The sequence below is a fragment of the Impatiens glandulifera genome, chromosome 3, assembly GCF_907164915.1.
Source record: "Impatiens glandulifera chromosome 3, dImpGla2.1, whole genome shotgun sequence".
Taxonomy (NCBI): Eukaryota; Viridiplantae; Streptophyta; class Magnoliopsida; order Ericales; family Balsaminaceae; genus Impatiens; species Impatiens glandulifera.
In genome coordinates this window covers 59810375-59832848 of record NC_061864.1, presented here as the reverse complement: position 1 = coordinate 59832848, position 22474 = coordinate 59810375, and the positions used below count along the sequence as shown (strand labels likewise).

General features: G+C 32.1%; 3 protein-coding genes across 3 annotated transcripts; all 3 read left to right on the top strand.

Moving 5' to 3' along the window:
• Positions 1 to 6826: 6826 nt before the first annotated feature.
• LOC124929274 (polyprenol reductase 2-like) lies at positions 6827 to 9413 on the top strand. Its single transcript, XM_047469598.1, is given in 8 exon segments — positions 6827 to 6844; positions 7088 to 7267; positions 7351 to 7387; positions 7390 to 7696; positions 8570 to 8807; positions 8887 to 8985; positions 9086 to 9157; positions 9244 to 9413. Coding segments are annotated over 7 exon segments (1014 nt in total). The 5' UTR covers positions 6827 to 6844; positions 7088 to 7111; the 3' UTR covers positions 9349 to 9413.
• Positions 9414 to 9980: 567 nt separating this feature from the next.
• Positions 9981 to 10854, top strand: LOC124930524 (protein BASIC PENTACYSTEINE7-like). The gene is made up of 2 exons (XM_047470859.1): positions 9981 to 10106; positions 10183 to 10854. Exons 1-2 carry the CDS (start codon positions 9981 to 9983, stop codon positions 10852 to 10854), a joined length of 798 nt encoding a protein of 265 aa, XP_047326815.1.
• Positions 10855 to 16770: 5916 nt separating this feature from the next.
• LOC124929275 (F-box/kelch-repeat protein At3g23880-like) lies at positions 16771 to 17627 on the top strand. Its single transcript, XM_047469599.1, has one exon. It carries the CDS (start codon positions 16842 to 16844, stop codon positions 17583 to 17585), a length of 744 nt encoding a protein of 247 aa, XP_047325555.1. The 5' UTR covers positions 16771 to 16841; the 3' UTR covers positions 17586 to 17627.
• Positions 17628 to 22474: the final 4847 nt, after the last annotated feature.

Below are 22474 nucleotides of genomic sequence, written 5' to 3'. Positions count from 1 at the left end.
AACAGAACGTAGGACATTATTGGTCTGAATCGCGGTAAGATTCGCGTGTCGTTATTTCGTTCTTTCTTATTTTTCGATATTGTGGTCTTTATTGCACTATGGTTGCTATTATTTTGTTTTCATTGTGATAGTTTTTAACCACATAATAGAATTATGAATTAAAAGTGTCGATCGATAACAATCATTGAACGTTCTACGGTTCCTTTCAAGTCAAATGATCCACTAGAATATAAGGGGGATAGGGGCCCAACGACTCGGATCAATTGAGTTCATCGTCTCTATTCACATTTCTCAACAACAAACGATAAATTCTATCATAACCCACTGAATATCAGTCATGTTTCATAATAAGCTTCAAATCACAATCACTCCATCACTATGTAAGAGCAAGTGATGCGTCGACTCCACCTCTTTATGACACATTCTACAACAACTTGCCATAATATACCATTTTTTTCATGCATCTATCATCCGTCAAAATCCCTCCATGCATGACACTCCATCTAAAGAACGAGATTTTCGATAAGAACTTAGAGTCCCACAACTTCTCTCATATGAGATCGTAAAGATCATTTTCCGCAATTAAAGAGTAACATTGACTAACCTTAAAATTATCAATATTTTGTCATCGCAAAATATTACACAAAGAATTATTCACTTCTTTATGCCCCGCGCACCAAGATCAACATTTTATCATGTGAAGCTAACTCTTCAACATTTAGTCTTCTTATATGCCTGATTCTCATTGTTAAACTATTAGTATTCGCGTCAAACATTTCATTGATTATAACATCTCTACATATAGCAATCGAGGAAAGGGCGAAAGACTTTATGACACTACACTATACGTCATCCAAAAAACTAGTTGAAGAGTCTTCGCCAACCGAAAATTTGTATTATCCACGAAAAGACTTCCACACTCCAAATATTGTATCTCAATAGAGCCGTTAATTGTTAGGCCCGTTGGGTTGGCCTCCCCGCCAAACAATTTAGACGGGTTGGGTTGAAATATTAGCAACCCATTTGGAAGTGAGCCTACACAGATCAGCCCGCTCGGGTCGTGGGCCTATGCGGGTCGGGCTTGGGTTGACCCGTAGGTTGGCGAAAAAATCTAATATGATTTATCATTTATAGCCTTATAGGCATATGCCGCATAGCCCTATTTTTTTCTCTCCCAGGAAGCACTGCAGTAGTCAATACTCAATTCTTCGTCCATCGGGACGATAATTTTATTTACAAATTTTAATTATGTTCTTGACTTATTTGTGACTTGTGACTTCATATATTAGTTTATTTTGATTTGAATTTTTAACTATCTTCATTTTGTGTATTTCATATGTAATAGTTACATCAATATTGTCCAAATAATGATCAAATGTTCTAGAGGATGTTGATGCAGACATTGAAGAGAAATGCGGTGAAGGAAAAGGATTTGACATGGATTATATCTCGATTGATGATATTTAAAAAATGTTGACTTTACTGAAATTTTTATTTTATGAATTTTTCAAATTTTAGTTACTTTGTTGAATTATTTGGTCAGTTAATGTGTAACGATAGACAAAAATTTTGTTTGGTGTGTATTTTGACTATTTAATCATGTTCTTGAACTCTTATTTTCTAAAACTATTAATGATTTTTATTTATTTTTATTTGTAGTGAGAGGCCCGCTTAACCCGCAACTCACCTTGGATTGAGTTGAGTTGGGTTGAGTTGGGGGAACAGTTTCCCAAACTAACCTTGTTTACCGTTCACTTTCCCAAACTAACCTAGTTTGTTCATTTATTCCCAAACTAACCGAGTTTACTATTCAAACTCAGTTTTTTTTTTTTTTTTTTTACATTTCAAATTTAAATTATTATTTATATAAACTAAATTATTTATATTTTGATATATATTTTAAATTATTATTTTTATAAATTTGATTATTTATATTTTGATATATAATTTAAATTATTTTTTTATAAATTTAATTATTTATAATTTAATATAAATATATATATATATATTTAAATTTCAAATTTATTATATATATATTTACATATATATATATATGTGGAAGTATGATTTTCATCCCTATAAAATTTTTTTATTATTATTCAAATTATTATTTATATTTATTGGGCTGTCTTTTATTAAAATAATTTTGACAACTTTTCATTGTGATATAATTTTACAATAAAAATTTTATCAATTTTTAATATGTTGTCTTCCTAACTTAAAGGTTGTAAAAAAATATGTGTTAAGTTAATGAATCATTAAATATGTTAGTTGGTTAGTAGGAAGGTTAATGAATCATTAAATATATTGGGTAGTTAGTAGGAAAGTTAATAAAACATTAAATGTGGTGGTTATATGCTATGTAATTAATGTAGTGCAATGGAAATATTAAACCGTTACATAAAAATATTAACAAAAAAGCAAACAAGAAAAAACAAGAAAACAAGAAAGCAAGCAAACAAAGAGGTTCTTCTCTCTAACTTTTAGTTGTTTTGGTGTTTTTTTAATTTATTTAATACTTATTACTAATAATGATTATTATTGTATTTTTGTAGATGGAAAATTCAAACAAATGATGCAATTACTCTAATTATGGTGATTATAATCTTTTCCAAACACAATATACTGATGTTGGTCCTAGTCAAACTAATGAAATAAGAATTGATTTCTCGACAAGTTTTCATGAGTCACAACAAATTCAGATGGAAGAAATTATTAATGATGGAGTGACAATATCTAATGCACTTTACAATTTAAGTGAAGCTGGTGGATTTAATTCAAACCCGGAGATGGAAAGCGATGAAAGTGGTAGTGATTACAATGCAGAGGACTCGGATTCAACAAGTAATAGTGACGGTGAAGAAGAGAATATTCAGACTAATGACCCAACAAATATGGATGGACATATTCCTAATGTGCCATGGTTTACAATAGAGGAGATCCTCAACAATGTTGCCATGAATAATTCAGGTCATTTTCCTAATTTTAATTCGCTTAACAATGATCTTTTTGAAGGTCAATGTTTTGTAGATAAACAAACTGCAATAGATGCAATAAAATCAAGCCACATAAGAGAATCAAGAAATTATCATGTTTTAAAGAGCACTACGGTGCTTTATGAGGCAAAATGTACTATAGTTACATGTCCGTGGAAAATTCGAGTTATAAAAAGTAAGCGATCTGGATACTTTCAAATCACTAAACTTCCTGCTCAACATAACTGCCTTTTGAGAACAATCCAAAGAGGCCACAAGAAACTTAGTTCAAAAATGATTGGAAGTGTTATAAAGCAACAAGTAAGAATATTTTTTATATTTAATATTGTTGATCTTTTATATATTTTGAGTTGTTATTTATTATTTTAAATTTACATATTTAGATAATGGAGGGGCCATACTAGAAAGTAAATAACATAAGGAATCAAATACTGGCAATGTATAAATATCATGTTAGCTACAAGAAGGCTTGGTTGGCAAAACAAAAGGCAATATCGGAGGTGTATGGTGATTGGACGATCTTATTCTAAACTTCCTAAATTTTTAAGTGCTTTGATGCATTTTAATCCAGGAACGAGTGCTTCGATTGAAGCTGTGGTCGATGTTACAAAACTCCACACGTCGGTGTTTAAGCGTGTATGGTGGGCATTCAAACCGATAGCTGATGGGTGGCAACATGCTCGGCCAGTTATCAGTATTGATGGTACATTCTTGAAAGGAAGATATAACAGGAAATTATTAATTGTAATGGGATCTGATTCTAATAACCATCAATACCCACTTGCTTATGTTATAATCAATGAAGAAACAACTGCCAACTGGTCATGGTTTCTACGTCGCCTTCGTAGATTTATATGTCGAAGTAGAACGGGAGTGTGCATAATTTCAGACCGTCATGCTGGAATCATTGAAGCAATGAAGAAAGAACAAAATGGCTTCACTGGAGACATTGGTATACATCGTTTTTGTCTCTACCATGTCCGTAGTAATTTTAGTTCAGCTTATCCTGGATCACATTTGAAGATGTTATGTTGGGTGGCCGGAAATAATAGTCAAGTGAAAAAATTCGAAGATGCGATGAGACAAATCAAAGAGCTTAATCCCGATGCTGAAAAATGGTTACGAAATATTCCATTAGAGATGTGGACTATGTTTCACGATGGAGGATATCGTTACGGTCAAGCAACAACAAATATGGTCGAAAGTTTCAATGGTATCTTAAGGTCTGCTCGTTTTCTTCCGATCACGTCAATGGTGGAATATATATATTATCGCTCTGTAAAACTTGTTGCAGAAAGGCGTACTCAAACTTTGAATGATCTTCAAAATGGACATACTTATTGCAATATGTCAAGAAAATTATTTGAAAATATAGAAAGTAAGGCATCATCACACACAGTTATTCCATACAATGAGCAAACTGGAATCTTTGAGGTGACTACTGCACGTTACAGAACTAATAATGGTTTTTGGAAAGGTGGCAACAAACATATCATTGACCTATGTACAGGTTTTTGTTCTTGTGGAAAATGGTGCCGGTCAGGGGCGGAGCCACCCATGGGCTAGGGTGGGCTCCAGCCCCACCTAAAATACTAAAAGAAAAATTTTATATATGTGTTTGACATGTGAGTCTTAGTCCAGTTGGCTATGTTATTGAAATGTGAATATGAGGTCAAGTGATCAAACCCTGACCTCACATTTATTTTATTTTAATTAATATATAAATAAGATTTATTTATATTTTGTAAATCATATAATAATATTATTTATTTTAAAATTATATTTATATAATAAATAAACAAGTTAAAATAAAGAATTTGATATCCCTACTCAAGAACTTAACAAATCTCTTAAAATTGATGTTGATGTAAGTTCTCTTAAACTTGATCCAACATTACGTATTCCGATATGGAAATATCCTTTTAATCAAAGGGATGAAATTAGACGAGCTTATATCAAGATGGGGTCATATCAACCTATTAAGGATGAGTACCCGCCGACCAAATTTGGAAATCAAAATCGACGGTTCCAAAGTCATTGATTAAGAAATTTACTTAGTTAGAATACTCTCCTTTGAAAGATGCTGCTTTTTCTTTCCCATATTTCTTGTTTTAACATAAGCAACCCCAAAAACCTACATTTACAATAGATGGATTCAAATATTGAAAGCGAGTTAATGATGAGGATAGATGCTCTTTTGTTATGCATATAGGATATAATATTTCACCGCATAATAGGAAAGTTGAATATCTTGATAATCTAATGAATATCCTTGTCATATTGACAAAGTACTAAATGCATAGTCTTCATATGAGAAACAAAATAACAGATTACGGCTTACAGCAACTATTGAAAGTACCTGGTGGCTCACTTTGTAAACGTGTGCATTGAGAGGGCATGACGAGTTTTCATCTTCTAATAATCGTAGAAATTTTATTGAAAAAAAAGCAAAACATAAAAGTTAAATCTGAGATTAAAGTTGGAGTCAGCCCCGGGTAATTTTTCATCCTGGCTCCGCCCCTGGTGCCGGTATCACTCTCCATGTTCACATATAGTTGCTGGTTGTATAGTGTGCAATCTCGATTGGGTTAAATACATCGATACATATCACAATCTAACAACACTTTCTGAGATGTGGCAGTATGATTTTCACCCCATACCTAATGAATCATATTGGACGTTCCCAATAGCACATGATTGGTAGAAATATGGTAATCTTGTTCCCAATGAAAATTTGAGAAAGAAGAAAACCAACGAGATCAAAGCCAGCGTATTCGAACCGAAATGGATAACCCACGAAGAACCATCATTTGTGGGAGATGTGGCCAAGAAGGTCATACGAGACGTAGCCAACGTTGTCCTGAGCAAAATCGTCAATAATTTAGATAAATGATGATTGTAATAGTTTTTAAGAATATTTAATTATTATATTATTATGGTTAAAATATTTTAAATTTATTAGTATTTATCAATTATTTATTAAAATATTAAAGAAAATATTTATTACACTATATAAATGAGAATTGAAATGTAAATATATATATATATATATATATTTATATTAAAATATATATAATTAAATTTATAAAAAAATAATTTAAATTATATATCAAAATATAAATAATCAAATTTATAAAAATAATAATTTAAAATATATATCAAAATATAAATAATTTAGTTTATATAAATAATAATTTAAATTTGAAATGTAAAAAAAAAAAAAAAAAAAAAAATTAGTTTGAATAGTAAACTAGGTTAGTTTGGGAATAAATGAACAAACTAGGTTAGTTTGGGAAAGTGAACGCCAAACAAGGTTAGTTTGGAAAACTGTTCGAGTTGGGGATTTTCAGCCCGTCAGAATGGTGGGTCGTCCCACCGTCGACCCGTCAAACGATGGGTTTTGATAGACAAACCCGTCTATGGGTTAACCACCGCTCTTTATTTCACTACCCAATAAAATAAAAAATAAGTGTAACTAATCCATCTGACTAGACTTTTCATACTCTGTTTTGAAGTACACTGAAAAGTAACACGTCATTTTTAATTCACTGCCGCGTGTTTTATTTTGTTTTCTGCTTAATAAAAACATTATATTTATTAAGTTTACAGAAAAAATAAATAAATAAAAAATATTAAAGGCGATCGTCTTCCGTCTTGTTCACATCCCTCTCAGTATTGATTTCTTCCTCAACAGACAATGGCGAAGAGTAAAATCAACCCCCCCTTCTCCTTTTTATTACCCAGCTGCGGAAATTAACAACACTATCACTATTCATTTCTTTTCCCTACCTTGTTGAAGACGATGATACTGAAACCCCATGATTTGAATCTCACTAACAATCACTAAGGTACTCCAGACAGATCTGTACAAATTTCCCTTTTCCTTCTGTATGGTATATCACTCTCTCTGTTTGAGTTGCTTCATTTTTATGGGTTCTTTGAATTAGTTGTCTTTTTTTGTCTAGGTCTTCTTATGTTGGGATTGTCAATGATGTTAGGTTTACATATAAAGAAGATGATGTCAGGCCATTCTCTATATTTCTATTCTAGGGCTTACACTACTTGACCTAACCCAATAACCCAATTTGCAGGAAACACAATTCTCTAATTTGGTGATGGAGATTGGATTAACCTTTTTATTGAGAGCATTATGGGTTGCAGCCATACTTCCTATCCTTGTTGCATCCTTACCATCATCTAAGCTTCAATCATTTCACCAACTCTTGCTCGGATTTGCTAAGAGGGGGAAGATCATGCAATCATCTTCATATGTATGTTTTTCTTGATCATTTATGACTTGATTTTCATGATTTTGCTAATTCATTGTCATACTCCAATTGTTGGGTTTTTTCAGAGCTTCACTTTGCCACAAAAACATTTCTGCCTTTTCTATACTTGGGGGTGACTTGGACTACCTTCTTGCTTGCAACCACTTCCTTTTATGCATATCAGACTATTCTGTTTCTGTATGAGCCATTGGAATTATCTTCTGTTGCAAGCCATCTGACTGGATCGAGCAGCTCTAAACACCACGTATATGCTGCAACCTCGGTTGATCATAGGGATATTGTTGTGCGGTCTATATTCCTGCTTGTATTGATGGAAACTCAAGTAGTGAGACGTCTCATTGAAACAATATATGTGTTCAACTATAGTCCTAAAGCTCGGATGCACATCTTTGCATTCCTCGCCGGCATATTGTGAGTCTTTTTCTTGTTAAACATTGTTTGATTAGTGGTTTGAAGTTTATTAGAATTGTTTGATTAGTGGTTTGATTTTGGAGAAAGTTCTGTTTTCATCATTGAGTGTAGATATTATCACATGTGAGAGTTCTTTTAGGATATCTGTTATTATTGAAAATCAGGGTTACTGTAGAATCTGATAGTGAAATCAGAAGTAGAAGTATCTTGATAAGAGACCATTACAAATCAAGTCATTTTGTAGGGTTTAGGTTGACTATAGCTTTTTGAGAAGAATCTATGGAAGAAATTAGTATGATCAATTACAACACATGACCTCCAAAAGTGAGATATGAAAAAGGGTAAATCTATATAATTGAACAAATCTTTACCCTTCCAAAGTAGAATCCATATAACAAAAATAGAATGCAAAAAAACGGAATCAAGACCCAACTCATGAGGATGACCCCGGAGACATAAAAACCTCAATCCTCTCTAATCTCCCATATAGTCAATAAGATCAACCTCCAGTTGTAATGCAGAGTTATCCTATAGAGAAATGATTCTCTTGCCTATATGTGACGTGTCGTTCATATTTCATTATAGTCTCCTTAGGTTGAACATGCCCATCTGGATCTGGAGCTGGGTTTGGACTAGAAAATGTTTTATTTAGATGACATAATGTTATGGAACATCACTTTATAACATATATTGATAAATTTGTTAGATGTTTTCTGGTTCAAACCCAGCTCCAGAAAGTGTTTTCAAGGCCCTATAGTTAAATGGCTTATACAAGTATTTTTAGCTAATGTCGTCTTCACTAACGTATATGCATTGTTGTTGTCAAAAACCTTCACTAATCTTCTCTTTTTTTGGGGTTGTTTCTTGGTTTAGTTTTTATATTGCTGCACCTTTGTCACTTTGCTGTTCAGTTGCACCAGAAGTATTTAAGTTTATGAAGAATCAAGTGTTTCAGTTTATTATGGTTAGAGAAAGCCATGTCACATCAACAACTGAATTTAACTTATGGGAACTCCTGATTCTAATTCTGACTGTAAAATGGTATTCTTGGATTGGAATGGTGATTTTCTTCTGGGGTTGGCTTCATCAGCGCACTTGTCACGAAATTCTTGTAAGTGTCATTTGACATTTATAATTATTAGCGTATTTGGAAGAGAATGTGCTCAAAAGAAGTTTGATCTCTTAATCAGGGTTCGTTGAGGAAGAGACCGGGTCAAGAAGACGAGTATGTAATTCCTCATGGAGACTGGTTCAAATACGTTTCATCTCCCCATTATCTGTCTGAAATTGTAAATCCCATTTCACTTTCTGCATATTTTTTCAATTCTGAAGTTTTTTATTTTGTTTTGTTAGTCATGTAATTTTATGCTGTGGTTATTTCTAATGAAGGTCATATATGCTGGGATTGTGGTTGCTAGCGGTTCATCGGATCTCACTATTTGGCTCCTTCTCGCATTTGTGGTATTTTCTTCTGAAATGAGCTTTTCTTATTTTCCTTTTTTTTTATTTTTGTTTTGCGAGTGTCTTAATTATAGGGCTTTTTGCAGGTAGCGAATCTTGCATTTGCAGCGGCAGAAACGCATAGATGGTACATCCGCAAGTTTAATAACTATCCTCGTAAACGGTTCGCCATTATCCCCTATGTTTGGTAGTTGAAGTTGAGTTGTAATTAACCTTAAAAGTTTGTTTGTTAGATGTTAATATTTTAAGGTTTTGTGTAATGTGACCTTCAATAGTTTCACATGTTGCTATTTACAGGTTTCTTGCAACTAAAATAAAACTTAGCCAAAAGATAAGAAAAAAAATTAAGAATAGGATGTTTTAAGAACATAATATTTTATCATAATCTATAATAGGATGACAATTTGTTAAAAATTCCTTAAATGAAATGTGATTTTTATCATAATTCAGAATATAGTTTCAGCGATTTGGAGCGTGATGACGAAATACTCACAAAGAGCGTGACTCTCAGTTCCCATCTCCATCCAAATTTCAGTAACTCCATCCGTCTCGAGATTTGGGCGAACCTAAACAAAAACATACATTTTGCACACTCGAGCGTGAGGAGAGGAGCGAAGAAGAGAGAAAGACATCGACAGCGGATTTCTTGACTTGCATTTGTAAGTTCCAAATCCCTCTTAGTTCTGAACAATCATTGTTTTGTTTCTCCATCGTTTATTATTAAGCTAGCTGTGATCTTCTAGAAATGGTGGAGGGTTTGGTGTTTAGTTCTGACTATTTCACTAATATGCTTTTATTGAAATCATAAAATGCTTCGTCTACAATGCATTTTGGTCTCGGATTGTTTCTGCCACCATTATTAGGTTACAATTCTCGTTTTTCTTCCTTGTCTAAATCATTATTATCTTGTTCTGCTGCTGGGTTTGTTCACATTCCAATATATGATCAGGTTATTCAAGAAAAACCCCAAATAAGAAAAGTTATGAAGATGGGATCTTACCATAACTGAAATCCTCTGATATCAGAACCCAACAGATGGATCTGTTCCTCATTTCTCATGGATTCATCCTGGAAACTTCTTTTCAGCAACTAAGATCAGCTTAAACACTTTCCAAGCAAGTCAGATCGATCTCAAACCTGCTCTGATCCCCGTTCCCTTCCAAACAATCACCACTTCACCATCACCAACTGAGCCTGAAAAGAACCATAAGCCTGCAACAACAAAGCCCAAGAAAAGGAAACCGCCTACCAAGTGTTTGAAAAATATCTCTGACGATACTCTAACTCCCAAACAGCCAAAAATGAGACCAGGTTCTAAGAAACCTAAGAAATCGCTTGAACCAGGAACAACAATTGAGAGAAAGAATCTCAACATTGTTTTTCCTGAGGCTAGTAGTATAAATTTCTCGGGTGTTCCTTCTCCTTATTGTTCGTGTACTGGAATTGCTCGCGGATGCTACAAATGGGGTGCTGGCGGTTGGCAATCTTCTTGTTGCACAACAAATATGTCTGAATATCCACTTCCGATGAGCTCGACTAGGCCTGGTGCTAGAATGGCTGGTAGGAAAATGAGTAATGGAGCTTATGGGAAACTGTTGTGTAAATTTGTGGCTGAGGGTGGTGATCTTTCTCACCCAATTGATTTGAAGAATAATTGGGCGAAACATGGGACTAAAAAGTTTGTTACTATTAAGTAGGATTTGTCAGGAGAAGTGAGATTGTTTGACTGTTGTCGTGTTGATGACATATGGGAATATGGTTGTTTCATGTGTTTTGTTTTCATTGTATTATTGTGAATTTCGTCTGTTCTAGCTTTAGGTTATGTATATATTAGCTAGGTTTATTGCAAGATGATCGATGTTTTGCTACGATAAAGTGATTTGGGTTATTATTATTTTTATGTGTATGTTGCTACCATCATTAACCTTCCACTGTACTATCACATCAAATCTGTAATACTATCAAACAAATACTTATCACCTTTAATTTTTTCAAAAGAATTGCATAAGTGTAAGTGTGTTTGTATTGAGAAACAAATGATAAATTTAAATCTTCCACAATTTCATTCGTATTCATATGTGTTTGGACAACAAGGTTATCACTATTAGAGATTAGTCATCTTTCCATTATAATGACTTCATTATCTTTTAGTAATAATTCATTCATTTTATTACTCTGTAAACAGAAGAAGGGGTGACGTAAAATTTTATCTCCGAACATTCATAAAATATTGTGTTGTCTTTTCATTGCTTCATTCATTATTATATCTACCGCTTTAAATCCTGCAAACATTTTTCGCACTTAAACCGTTCAAGAGTTTGCTACGATTTGTCCAAAAATAAAAACAGATTTTCAATCCTTAACAGGATTAAAATCGCATTTAAGTATAAAATAAAACAACAGTATTCAACTCCCCCTTCTACTTTTGTCTTCGATCCTAACAGTTTTTAAATATTATAAAACTATTTAAATTTAAACTAATTTTTGAAAATAAAGAACGAAGATGGTTAAGACATCTTATAAATTTAATTTTAAGTGATATTTATGAATGAATTAATGTTCTTGAGTTTATCTTTTTAGTCTTTGCTAGGCCACAGGCATAATCGTATATAGTAAAGGTGTTGTATGTAATATAATGAATTAATTTTATTTTATTTGTATAATTTGTTTGACAATATTTGTTAAAATTCAATATAATAACTGTGATTTCGTTTGGATCGTAAACTTTAGTGTTAGTCCTTTAGTTTTCCTAAACCCTATTTAAGAATTTTATTTTATTTTTATTTAAAATAGGAGGAATAAAATTTAACTTTCAACCCATTTTAAATCTTAATTCTTAAACTTTAAATCATAATTAAATCTTAACCAAACCCTTGCATTCATAAGAAATTCAATAAGACATAAAGTTCCATTATTACACTTCAAAGTTCAGAAAGTAAGAACTACAAAAATATTAAAAAAAGAAAGGATTCTAAAATCATATCAGCATGAAGATCCCTAACGAGATATACGCTTGTCCACTTCGCACTTCATCTTCTCCAAATCCATCTTCATCGCGGCCAAATGTTCCAAATCCTGCAACTCAAGATCATCGAAACCCATACTGTTCAAAATCCATCCGATCAGAAACCCAGAATCGTCGGAATCGTCACCCTTGATATCCTCTACGGTGGAAGGATCAGAAAGTTGCAAAATTCGGTCAACTACAACGTCAAAAGCGGGTCTGCTGTTGCCGGAGGTGTACATTTGACCGGCAGGGGAGAAGACTACGGCGGCAACATCTTGATGTCCCGTAGATTGTCGAAATTGAGTCACAACTTGAAAGAGAGTGGCTTTACGCTTAGAAAAACAGACCATTCTTTGAGATTTATTCTCGATTCGCTTAATCTCGATCTTCTTCTTCCCTTGGCCTCTATTATTCCTTCTCCCATCAGTTTCCAGCGTCTCTTTCGTCATGATCTTCTTCGTTCGTCTCTGGTTGGATGAATCGCTTGGAGATAAAGGCACTCTGAGATTAGAATATAGATTGGAGATAAAGGCACTCTGAGATTAGAATATAGCTTGGAGAAAAAGGCACTCGGATAATACAATATGTCGGTACCGGAGCAGCTTATATATATATATATATATATATGGATAATATTTCGTCCGTCAACTTATATATATAATCTATCTAGGTAGTTTTAGTTATTTTGGAAATATTTCCTTTATATTTAAATGCAGCAGGGTAAATATAAATAATATTTCAGTCTGTCTGGTGTTTATTGAAATCATAGTAATTTATGTTATTCAAGTAAATAATTAATGATACAAAATATATATATATATATATATATAAAAATAAAGATGAATAACTTTAAAAAACTACAAAAATATTAAATAACTAATTCATGTATATTCTTAATGCGTATAATATGGTTTTGATTATTTATAAAAAAATATTAAAAAAAAGTAACATTTATAAATATATATATATATATAATAATAATAATAATAAATAATTTGATTACATCTAATTTAAAAAAGGTTAAAATTAATAAAGTTAATGTTATTATAATAGAAATTTGGAAAAATATTATAAAATATTTAAATAAATATTTGTTACTATTAATTAGGATTTATTCGAGAGAAGTAGGATGGTTTATATAACCATATCGTGTTGATAACCTATAAGAATATAGTTGTTTCATGTTTGTCGTTTTCATTTTAAGATTATGAAGTTGGTCTATTATTATTTGACATGCAAGACCAAACAATTTTTATTGGAAACATTCCTCTAATGAATTAATTCCTGTACGTTATTTATAAAGTGATTATATGTTTATTACAAGATGATCAATGTTCTACATATTTATGCTAAGATAAAAAAAAAAATGGGTTAAGATAAAAAAAAAATGGGTTATTATTATTTTTATGTTGACTATGCTAACACATCAAATGTTTTATTATCCGGGTTCCACAAATATATCACTCTTCAACTTTACTTTTTTTTTCAAAAGAATCACATTACTTCATTTGTGTTCACATGTGTTGGGACAACAATGTTATCACTATTAGACTCTAGTCATCTTTCCATTATATAATTAACATTTGGAATGCCTAATTGTCGGCTTGCTGCTTTATTATGCATAAAAGGTTAGAAACAATTATTTACTATATTTTCAGAATTTCTCAACTAAAGAAAGGAAATAATAAAATTATAAAAAAAAAAAATTGATAGATAAAATTTTGTTTCTCTTGTTTTTCTAAATAATAATTCAACAAATTCTAAATTCATAATATTTGACATTATTTGTTAATTATTTGGAATCAAAGAGATAGTAAATGGGTAAATATGACACAATTTATTTAATTTTTAGAATTTTAGATTTATCTCCGCAAAACGTTGTTTAGGTGATTAATTATTCATGTCGAAGAAATAAGATTAGAAGATAAAAGATATTGAAAAAGAACCATGGTTAATGATCCATTCAACAAAAGGACACTCACACTCACACTCACGGCGCTGGAATATTTCCAGCAAAGACTATTTAAGTGATAATATGCATAAAAGGTTGATGGAATTCTTTAGGTTTCTTAAAAGGGAAATTTGATTAAAAGACCATAATAAATAATAATTGCCTTCTTAATTGGGGAGATAATCAGCGCCTAATAAAAATTTCGCAAATGCCCACTTCATATTTTTCTAACAAATATACTCCCGTCGCGTTACGCGACGCTTTCGTCGAGTGTATCGTTGCGAGACGCGACCGCCATCGTGAGACTCCAACAAATTAGGGTTTCATATTCGTCAAGTGTGTTGTCGCGTGACGAGCATGCCATCGCGAGACACAACCGCCATCGTGAGACTCCAACGAATTAGAGTTCCATCGCGTCACGCGACGCACATCGCTTTACGCGACGAGTATTTTCGTCATAACACAGGGGACGTGGTCATTTCCGCAAGTTTTATTGGGCGCGGGTCATTTCCCCAAATAAGAACTTTGGTCATTTCATCAAATTTCCCTTAAAATATGTGGGGTTAATAACCTGCCATAAGAAAAAGAACCATAGAAATTTAGTCTAAGTTTTCAAACTTTCATTTTAGCAATCTACTTAATGTGACGATTGTTGCTTTATCTTAATGTGAGGCAAGTACATCGTAGCGGCGATAGCGACATGTCAAGATGTCTGACTTAGTCATCTTATCGACGAGCTAGTTGGTGGTAAATAGTTGAAATTCATATTATTTGTTGATAACAAGTCAGTCATTTCTCTCTACAAGATTCTAGTTCATCATAAGAGAAGTAAACACATTAAAACGAAGTTTCATTAAATTTGAGAATGCATTGTAGCAAGCAGATACCTGAAATGACTCTCAACATAAATTAGTTCATCTAATTTATCAAACTGACCATCCATCTCCAATACAGATACCTGAAATGATCATGTATAAATTTATGTTGATAAAGGAGGGGTAATTTGAAGATTGAAAAAAAAAGGTACCTCTTGGCCAAAGTAAGTGTCGGGTCCATTTGTGAATTTGATGCCTGGGTAAGAACAAGTGAGTTTTCCTCCACATGGAATCCATGAAATGGTGGAGCCTTCATCAAAGAGATAGACTGGATTGAAATTCTTTATGCCTTCTTTCATTATAAGTCTAACTCTTAAAACTTTTCCCCCATTGTCATCTGGGATTAGTTGGGTTGGTAATACTTTTATAACTGCATCTGCATATTGCTTTTGTGGGTCTGCAAAATTTCATGTTAAACTAGGGGATCGATTTAATGAGAGTCTTTTAAACACAACGATAGTCGACACATACTTACCAATGTACGTAAGCATCGAAGTCGGATTTTCGAGCTTCAATACTTGCTTTGATACTTTCAAGGCTGTGTCCTCTCTCGGCCATGTCTCTCTGCAAGTAAATTGTTCATGTTCTAATATTTCTTAAATTATATTGAACTAAATTATTTATTTTATTTTTTTACCTGAATCTTCCAAGCAAATTTAACATCAATGCTTATGTCGTCCAAAGGATTGTGGTTAGCCTCCAAGATCGCAAAAACCTGATTTTAGTCTAGGTGTGAACCAACTCGGTCATAGCTAGGTGGAGAATAGGAGTCAGCCTCGGTCATGGTCCTCCTCTCTATCATAAGATGTGTCCTCAGTCGAACAACGCACAACATGTCAGTCCTTTGTCCCCATGTACAACAAGCATCGATCATCGGTCTCCAACAACAACCATCATTGGGCCTTGGTCTCCAAAACAGCCAACATCGGTCTTCGGTCTCCAACATTAGACAACATCCCTCGGCTTCCAACAATAACAAGCATCGATCCTAGACTCATCGAGTGCAACAGACATCTATAGGGTGCACAAGGAAGGGTGCAAGGACTCTCGATTCTGGTCTCTTATCGGGTGCAGGAAACAACCAACAACATGTGTACTTTCTCGGTCCTAAGTTATCATCGGGTGTAGAAAATGCAACCAGCGACATGTCCATTTTCTTGGTCCTAGATGAGCACCGAGTGCAAAAATATAGCTCTAAAAGGATAACCTTATGGTGCAGAAAACAATAATTTTAAATATACAAATATCGGTCTAACATGCAAGGAACTTAACTTAGGGTTTCCATCCCTCGGTCAGATGGAAACTTGACTCAGCCGCCCTCAAGTGAATTCTTCATTCGATCAAATATCACACAATGAACTATTTTGTTTATATTTTCGCCAGTGAGTTCATTATACAGGTTTATCAAATATTTTATTTTTTATTTTAAAATTTTTAAAACAACTTTCAATTTTGTATGATATTTGATATAATGATTAGTTTTTGATAAATAATAAATTATTTTAACATTATAATCTAAACATATTTAATACAATACATGTCACAATTTTGTATGATTACCTAAATTTTGAATAAATATTTTCAATAATTGTTTAACAAACAATCTTGATGTCAACCTTATTGAGAAATAGTAAAACTTAGCAACAACAACTACCAATTTTTCTTTTTTTAAACTTAACATTTTGTCATCTGTATTATAAGAGCCTGTATGATCAATTAGATTCCATTGAATAAATAAGAGGGGATACAATTCCCTTAAATAACCCTGATTTGTTACTTTACTTTCTCGTCTCTCACTTTCTGTCTCTCCTCCAAACCCTAGCCGCTTTCAATCAATTGACAGCTCTATCCATGAATACAGAGAGTGAAGATCCTACAACAGACCACTTCCATTCCGACCATCTCGATGCCTCCCTGCCAACAGAAATCATTATAGAAATCCTAATCAAACTACCCGTCAAATTCCTCCTAAAATTCATGTGTGTTTGCAGATCCTGGCGTGCTTTGATCTCTGATCCCATATTTGTCAAGAAGCATTTAAAAGCTTCCACCAAAAACGAAGATTATGCACATCATAAAATCATTATAAATTCCCGTTCTTCTGCTTATCTAGAACGGTGTTCTCTAGAATGGTGTTCTCTCTCGTCTGTTCTGCATGAAGAATCTCATATTGATACGCATGTCCTCGATTATCCATTGAAGAACCCAAAGCTCTGGGTTGGCTTAGTTGGTTCCTTGAATGGGTTAGTTTGTATTGTTATAGAAAACTCTGTTGTATTTTTATGGAACCCATCTACAAAGATATCAAAGAGGCTTCCTCATTCTGGCATTATACAACGTCCAAGTCAAGATGTAAGTTATGGGTTTGGCTATGATGAAGGTAGTTCCGAGTATAAGGTGGTTGTTATTTACACTGAATTAAAAGTTCCTGAATATTCATTTGAAACTGAAGTTAAGATTTATGGGTTAAAGAGTGATTCATGGAAGACAGTTGAGGATTACCCTAATTGCACTACTATTACTTCTATGGGTGTGTTTGTTAGTGGGTCACTTCACTGGGATTCAGATATGAATATGGGGTTTAATAAATATTAGAGTATCATCTCTTTAGATTTATCGAAAGAAACCTATTCTGAAATATCAGTACCCTGTTCTAGGCAGGAGGTTATGGGTTCAAATATAGGGGTTTTAAGTGGATGCCTCTCTTTGTTATGTAACTTTGGTGGGAATGAGATGAAAATTGATGTATGGGTGATGAAGGAACATGGAAAAAAAGAGTCTTGGTCTAAATTGTTTTCATTACCCACTCTACATGTTCCAATGTATAGCTTTATTGAGACACCCTTGTGTATTTCCAAGAGAAATGAAGTGTTTTTGGTTAATGAACCGCATTTGGTGGTGTATAATGTGGAGAGTAAAACGGTAAGGCATTCCCTCATTGACAAGTTCTACGATGTCCTAGAAGTAGTCACTTATACTGAGAGTCTAGTCACACTTTTCCTGAATGATGCTCCCTACCGATCCGAATAGGTGATTCATCATTAATGAAATGGTAAAAATTTACTTTTATTTAGATTCTTTGTTATTTCATTTTCATGTTGTTGCTGGCTGGAGTGTTAATTTGGCAAATGTGATTAGAATGTGGTAGGAAATTTCTTTGAATGAAAAGTTTCTATTAAAGAGAAATGAATCATGTAGATTTTAGAAACTTAATCATAAACAAAGAGACATCATCTCAGAACTCTATTCATATGTTTATTCATTGATTTTTTTCAGCTACTCACAAAATGGTTTGCCTCATATTTCTTATCAATTGTATTTTACAAATGATTTCGTTCACTTGCTTTGGGTAGTTCGCTCAGATTAAAAATAACTCATTCTATGCTTTTTTCTCGGTTATATAGCTCATATATATCAGTTGATTTAATCAAAGTTTGATTGGTTTGTTGTTGTGTACACTATTCATTAATAGTGATTTGTTTGAGTTAAATAATATGATTTATCAGGATTCTTTTTAGTTTCTATATTTCTATAATTGATGAAAAACTATTTACCTGCAAGTAATGATAAGTAATGATGATTGATTTACTTTCTATCTTTTGATCACACAGAGGAGTGAATTTTGCAGTCAGAATAGTCTCCATTCTTGAATGAAGAAGACAAGTGATGATGACGATGATGAAATGATGGTAATAAACAATAATTTTTATTTGGATTATTTTCTAACTAATTGGATTATGCTAGAAGACTTAGCTTATGACTTAGCTTATGACAGAAAGATGACATTCCTTTTCTTTTGTTCATGAACTCTCCATCTTTGCATTTCATGAGTTATAGATTAGCTTAAAAGAAACTGATTTGTTTGTTGTAGTCTAAATCTAGTTATCTTGATTCTCATCATGAATATTGTTTGTGATTCTTAAGCTACTTAAAAATATCATGTTTTCTATTCATTTTTTTTTTCTAGTATATGCTTGTTTTATCTTAATTAAATAATAAATTGATTTAAGGTAAATCTAAAGTCATTTGAATTTATGATTTTTCTTAGAACATCTCAGATTGTATATCTGGACAATATATTTTTAAATTAAGACTTATTACCGTCTTTCCAAAGGTTGAAACCACTATTTACCTTTACGATAGTTTGCTTGTTTTTTAAGCCGAAAAAACTAATTTGACAATTTTTTTACATAAATACATTTACATCCAAACATGCCGCTCTCAATTGATTACCCATTGTTCTACAATTGACATCAAGAGTGATCCTTTTAAGGTGGGAGGTGGGAGAGATTATGAGAAGTGGGGGCTAGACTATTCAATAAAATGTTTTGCTGCATATTTCTCAATCAAGTGTGTTTTTATAAATGATTTCATTTTCACCACTTTCTATAAAAAAAAGGGGACACATTCTAAGGTTTTGGCTACATCTTTGATTTTAATAGTGTGTTTTATTTGTATCTCCTTTTCTTTTGATCCCATGGATAGAGTAGTGAAGTTAAGGAGTAAAAGTGAAGATGATGAATCATTGAAGTTGACATTTGCCTTCCACAATTCAAAAGTTCAAATTAATATATATATATATATATATATATATATATATATATAAATTTCTAATAATTGATACTATAAATTCTAAGTGTTGGGATGGGAGTATTTGCAAAGTTTTTTCAAAAAACCTTCGGTTTGGACTCTGCCCCAAAAAAATAGAAAAAATTATAAGTGTTGGGATGAGAATATTTGCGAAGGTTTTCAAAAAAACCCTCGGTTTTAACGTATCAAAATCGAAAGATATTTTTTTATATATATCTCAGTATTTAACTTATTTGTTTGTTAATGTAAATGGTGTTTTATATATTCAAGTGTGTTATTTTTGAAATATATGGATTGTTATTAATTTTATAAATGTATATGATTGTGTTTGATTATATAAAGAATTTTATATGTTTGTGTTTGATGATAATAAGCACGTGTGTAGAGTTTGATTATAAGAAGGTGTTGGAATCGTGTAATGTATTAAGGATTAGGGGTGAGCATTGGGTGGGTAAATCCGAAATCCAATCCGATCCCAATTCGAAATGCTAATTCGGATTGGATATTTCGGATTGGATTAGAATTATCCAAACTATCTAAATAAAAATATAATTTTAATTTTTTTTAAATTTTAAACTTATTTTCGCATCATTAATCAACATTTTTTTTAGATTCGAATTTTTTAATTATAACAATAATTAAAAAAATTAAATTAATCAAAATTAAGCAATTAAATAAGAAAATAAGAAAATAAGAAAATATTAAATGAGATTATCTTAGAGATTGAGCATTTGACAGATTAATCCGAATCGAAATCTGAATTATAAAATTTGATTTTCTATTTCAGTTTGGATTAAATTTGAATTGAATTAAATTTAGATTTAGTTTAATTAGGATTGAATTTAAATAATCTAATTAATCCAAAATAATTTGAATTAAAATATATAATATACTTAATTCATTTTATTATTTTTTAATTAAATAAAAATATAATAAATAAATTAATTATAAAAAATCGTGTTAAATAATTTTAAGTTCACATTAAAAAACAAAAAAAAAATAATATATATATATATATATATATATATATATATATATTAGTTTGGATTGTCCAAACCATATTCAATCCATATCCCATCTGTATTACTTAGTAAAATGATTTGGATCACGGATTGGACTATTTTAGTTTGGATTTAATTCGGATTAGACAAAATGGTTCGGTTTTACCCGTTTGCTCATCCCTATTAAGAATATGAAATGTGTTAAATGAATGTTGTTCAAGCTAATTAGAAAATGAAACACAAATTAAATTAATAAATGAAGAAGTGAAATACGGAAAGATTTCTAAGTATCTTTCGGTATTGATAGATAATACCGAAAGATATATGCATATCTCTTTGTATTTGACATCTATAAACTAAAAGATATTTAGAAATCTTTTGGTATTGCACTTCTTCGTTTGTTAATTTAATTGGTGTTTCACTTTCTAATTAGCTTGTCTAAACTCCTAACTAAGCTAATCAAGTGTGTGTTATTTTTTAAGTATAGAGATTGTGATTAATTATATAAATGTATATAAAGAAGTGTATGTTTTTGTTTGATTATATTAAGTATGTGTTTAGAGTTTGATTATTAGATGTGTGTGGATTGTGTAATGTTTTAAATATATGAAATTTGTTAAATTAATGTTGTTCAATCTAATTTGAAAGTTAAACACCAATTAAATTAAAAAAATGAAGAAGTGAAATACCGAAAGATATCCAAACATGTTTCGGTTTTGAATGGCAATACTTAGAGATATAGGTATATCTCTCGGTATTTGACCACTCAAAACTGAAAGATATTTAGAAATCTTTCGGTATTTCACTTCTTCGTTTTTTAATTCAATTGATGTTTCACTTTCTAATTAGCTTGTCTAAACTCCTACCTAAGCTAATCAAATGTGTGTTATTTTTAAAGTATAGGGATTGCGATTTATTATATAAATGTATATGATTGTGTATGATTATATAAAGAAATGTATGTTTGTGTTTGATTGTATTAAGGATGTGTGTAGAGTTTTATTATAAAAAGGATGTGTTTTATGATAATTACGTTGTATTTAAAATAGATGAATGTGTATTGTTGATGTTTTAAGTTAAAAAATTTAAGGTTAAAACCGAGAGTTTTAAGTATATCTTTCGATAATAAAGATCAAAACTAAGAGATATACACAATTCTCTCGGTTTTCTCATTTTTAAAATTTGTTAGAAATATATCAAAACCGAGAGATTTACGCATATCTCTCGATAATATTATTAATCAAACTGAGAGTTATACCTAAAACTCTCGGAAATATTAAAAACCAAACCTGAGAGTTATGCCTAAAACTCTCAAAAATATGAAAGGGTCAAAAGTCAAAACAAAGAGTTTTATGTATAACTCTCGGTAAAACCCCTTTTAAATTAAAAAAGTATTTCCTTTCCCGATCTATTGTGCCCGCTTCTTCCCTTTCCTCGACCACCTTTCTCGATCGTCGCCACCTCCGTTTGAAGACGTCGATTGACGACGCCACCAATTGAAGACCCCGCCTATTGAAGACGCTAATTGCCGATTGAAGACGCCGCCGTCGGAACTATGGACCAGCCGTTGCTCCTCTCGTCGTCACGCCTCTTCCTGCAGCCGCTTCTCCTCTCGTCGTCGCGCCTCCACCTGCAACCGCTACTCCACTCGTCGTTGCGCCTCTGCTTGCAGCCGATGCTTCTCTCGACGTCGGATCTATGGACCAACCGCCGTTGTCGCTTCCGCCTGCCGCCTATACAACAAGGTTAGTTTTTTAGGTTAGAATTATATTAATATTATTAGCAGTTATATATATGTTAATTACATTTAGGTTAGAATTATGTTAGATTATGTTTGATTTAAGTTAGATTTGGTTTAATTTAGGTTAGATTTGGTTTGATTTAGGTTAGATT

What these genes read in the sequence shown, in the direction of transcription:
- LOC124930524 (XM_047470859.1), top strand. Translation starts at nt 9,981, where the DNA reads ATGCATTTTGGTCTCGGATTGTTTCTGCCACCATTATTAGGTTACAAT. An exon ending in ACATTCCAATATATGATCAG is followed by an intron (nt 10,107 to 10,182) that starts GTTATTCAAGAA and finishes CTCTGATATCAG; the next exon opens with AACCCAACAGATGGATCTGT.
- LOC124929275 (XM_047469599.1), top strand. Translation starts at nt 16,842, where the DNA reads ATGAATACAGAGAGTGAAGATCCTACAACAGACCACTTCCATTCCGAC.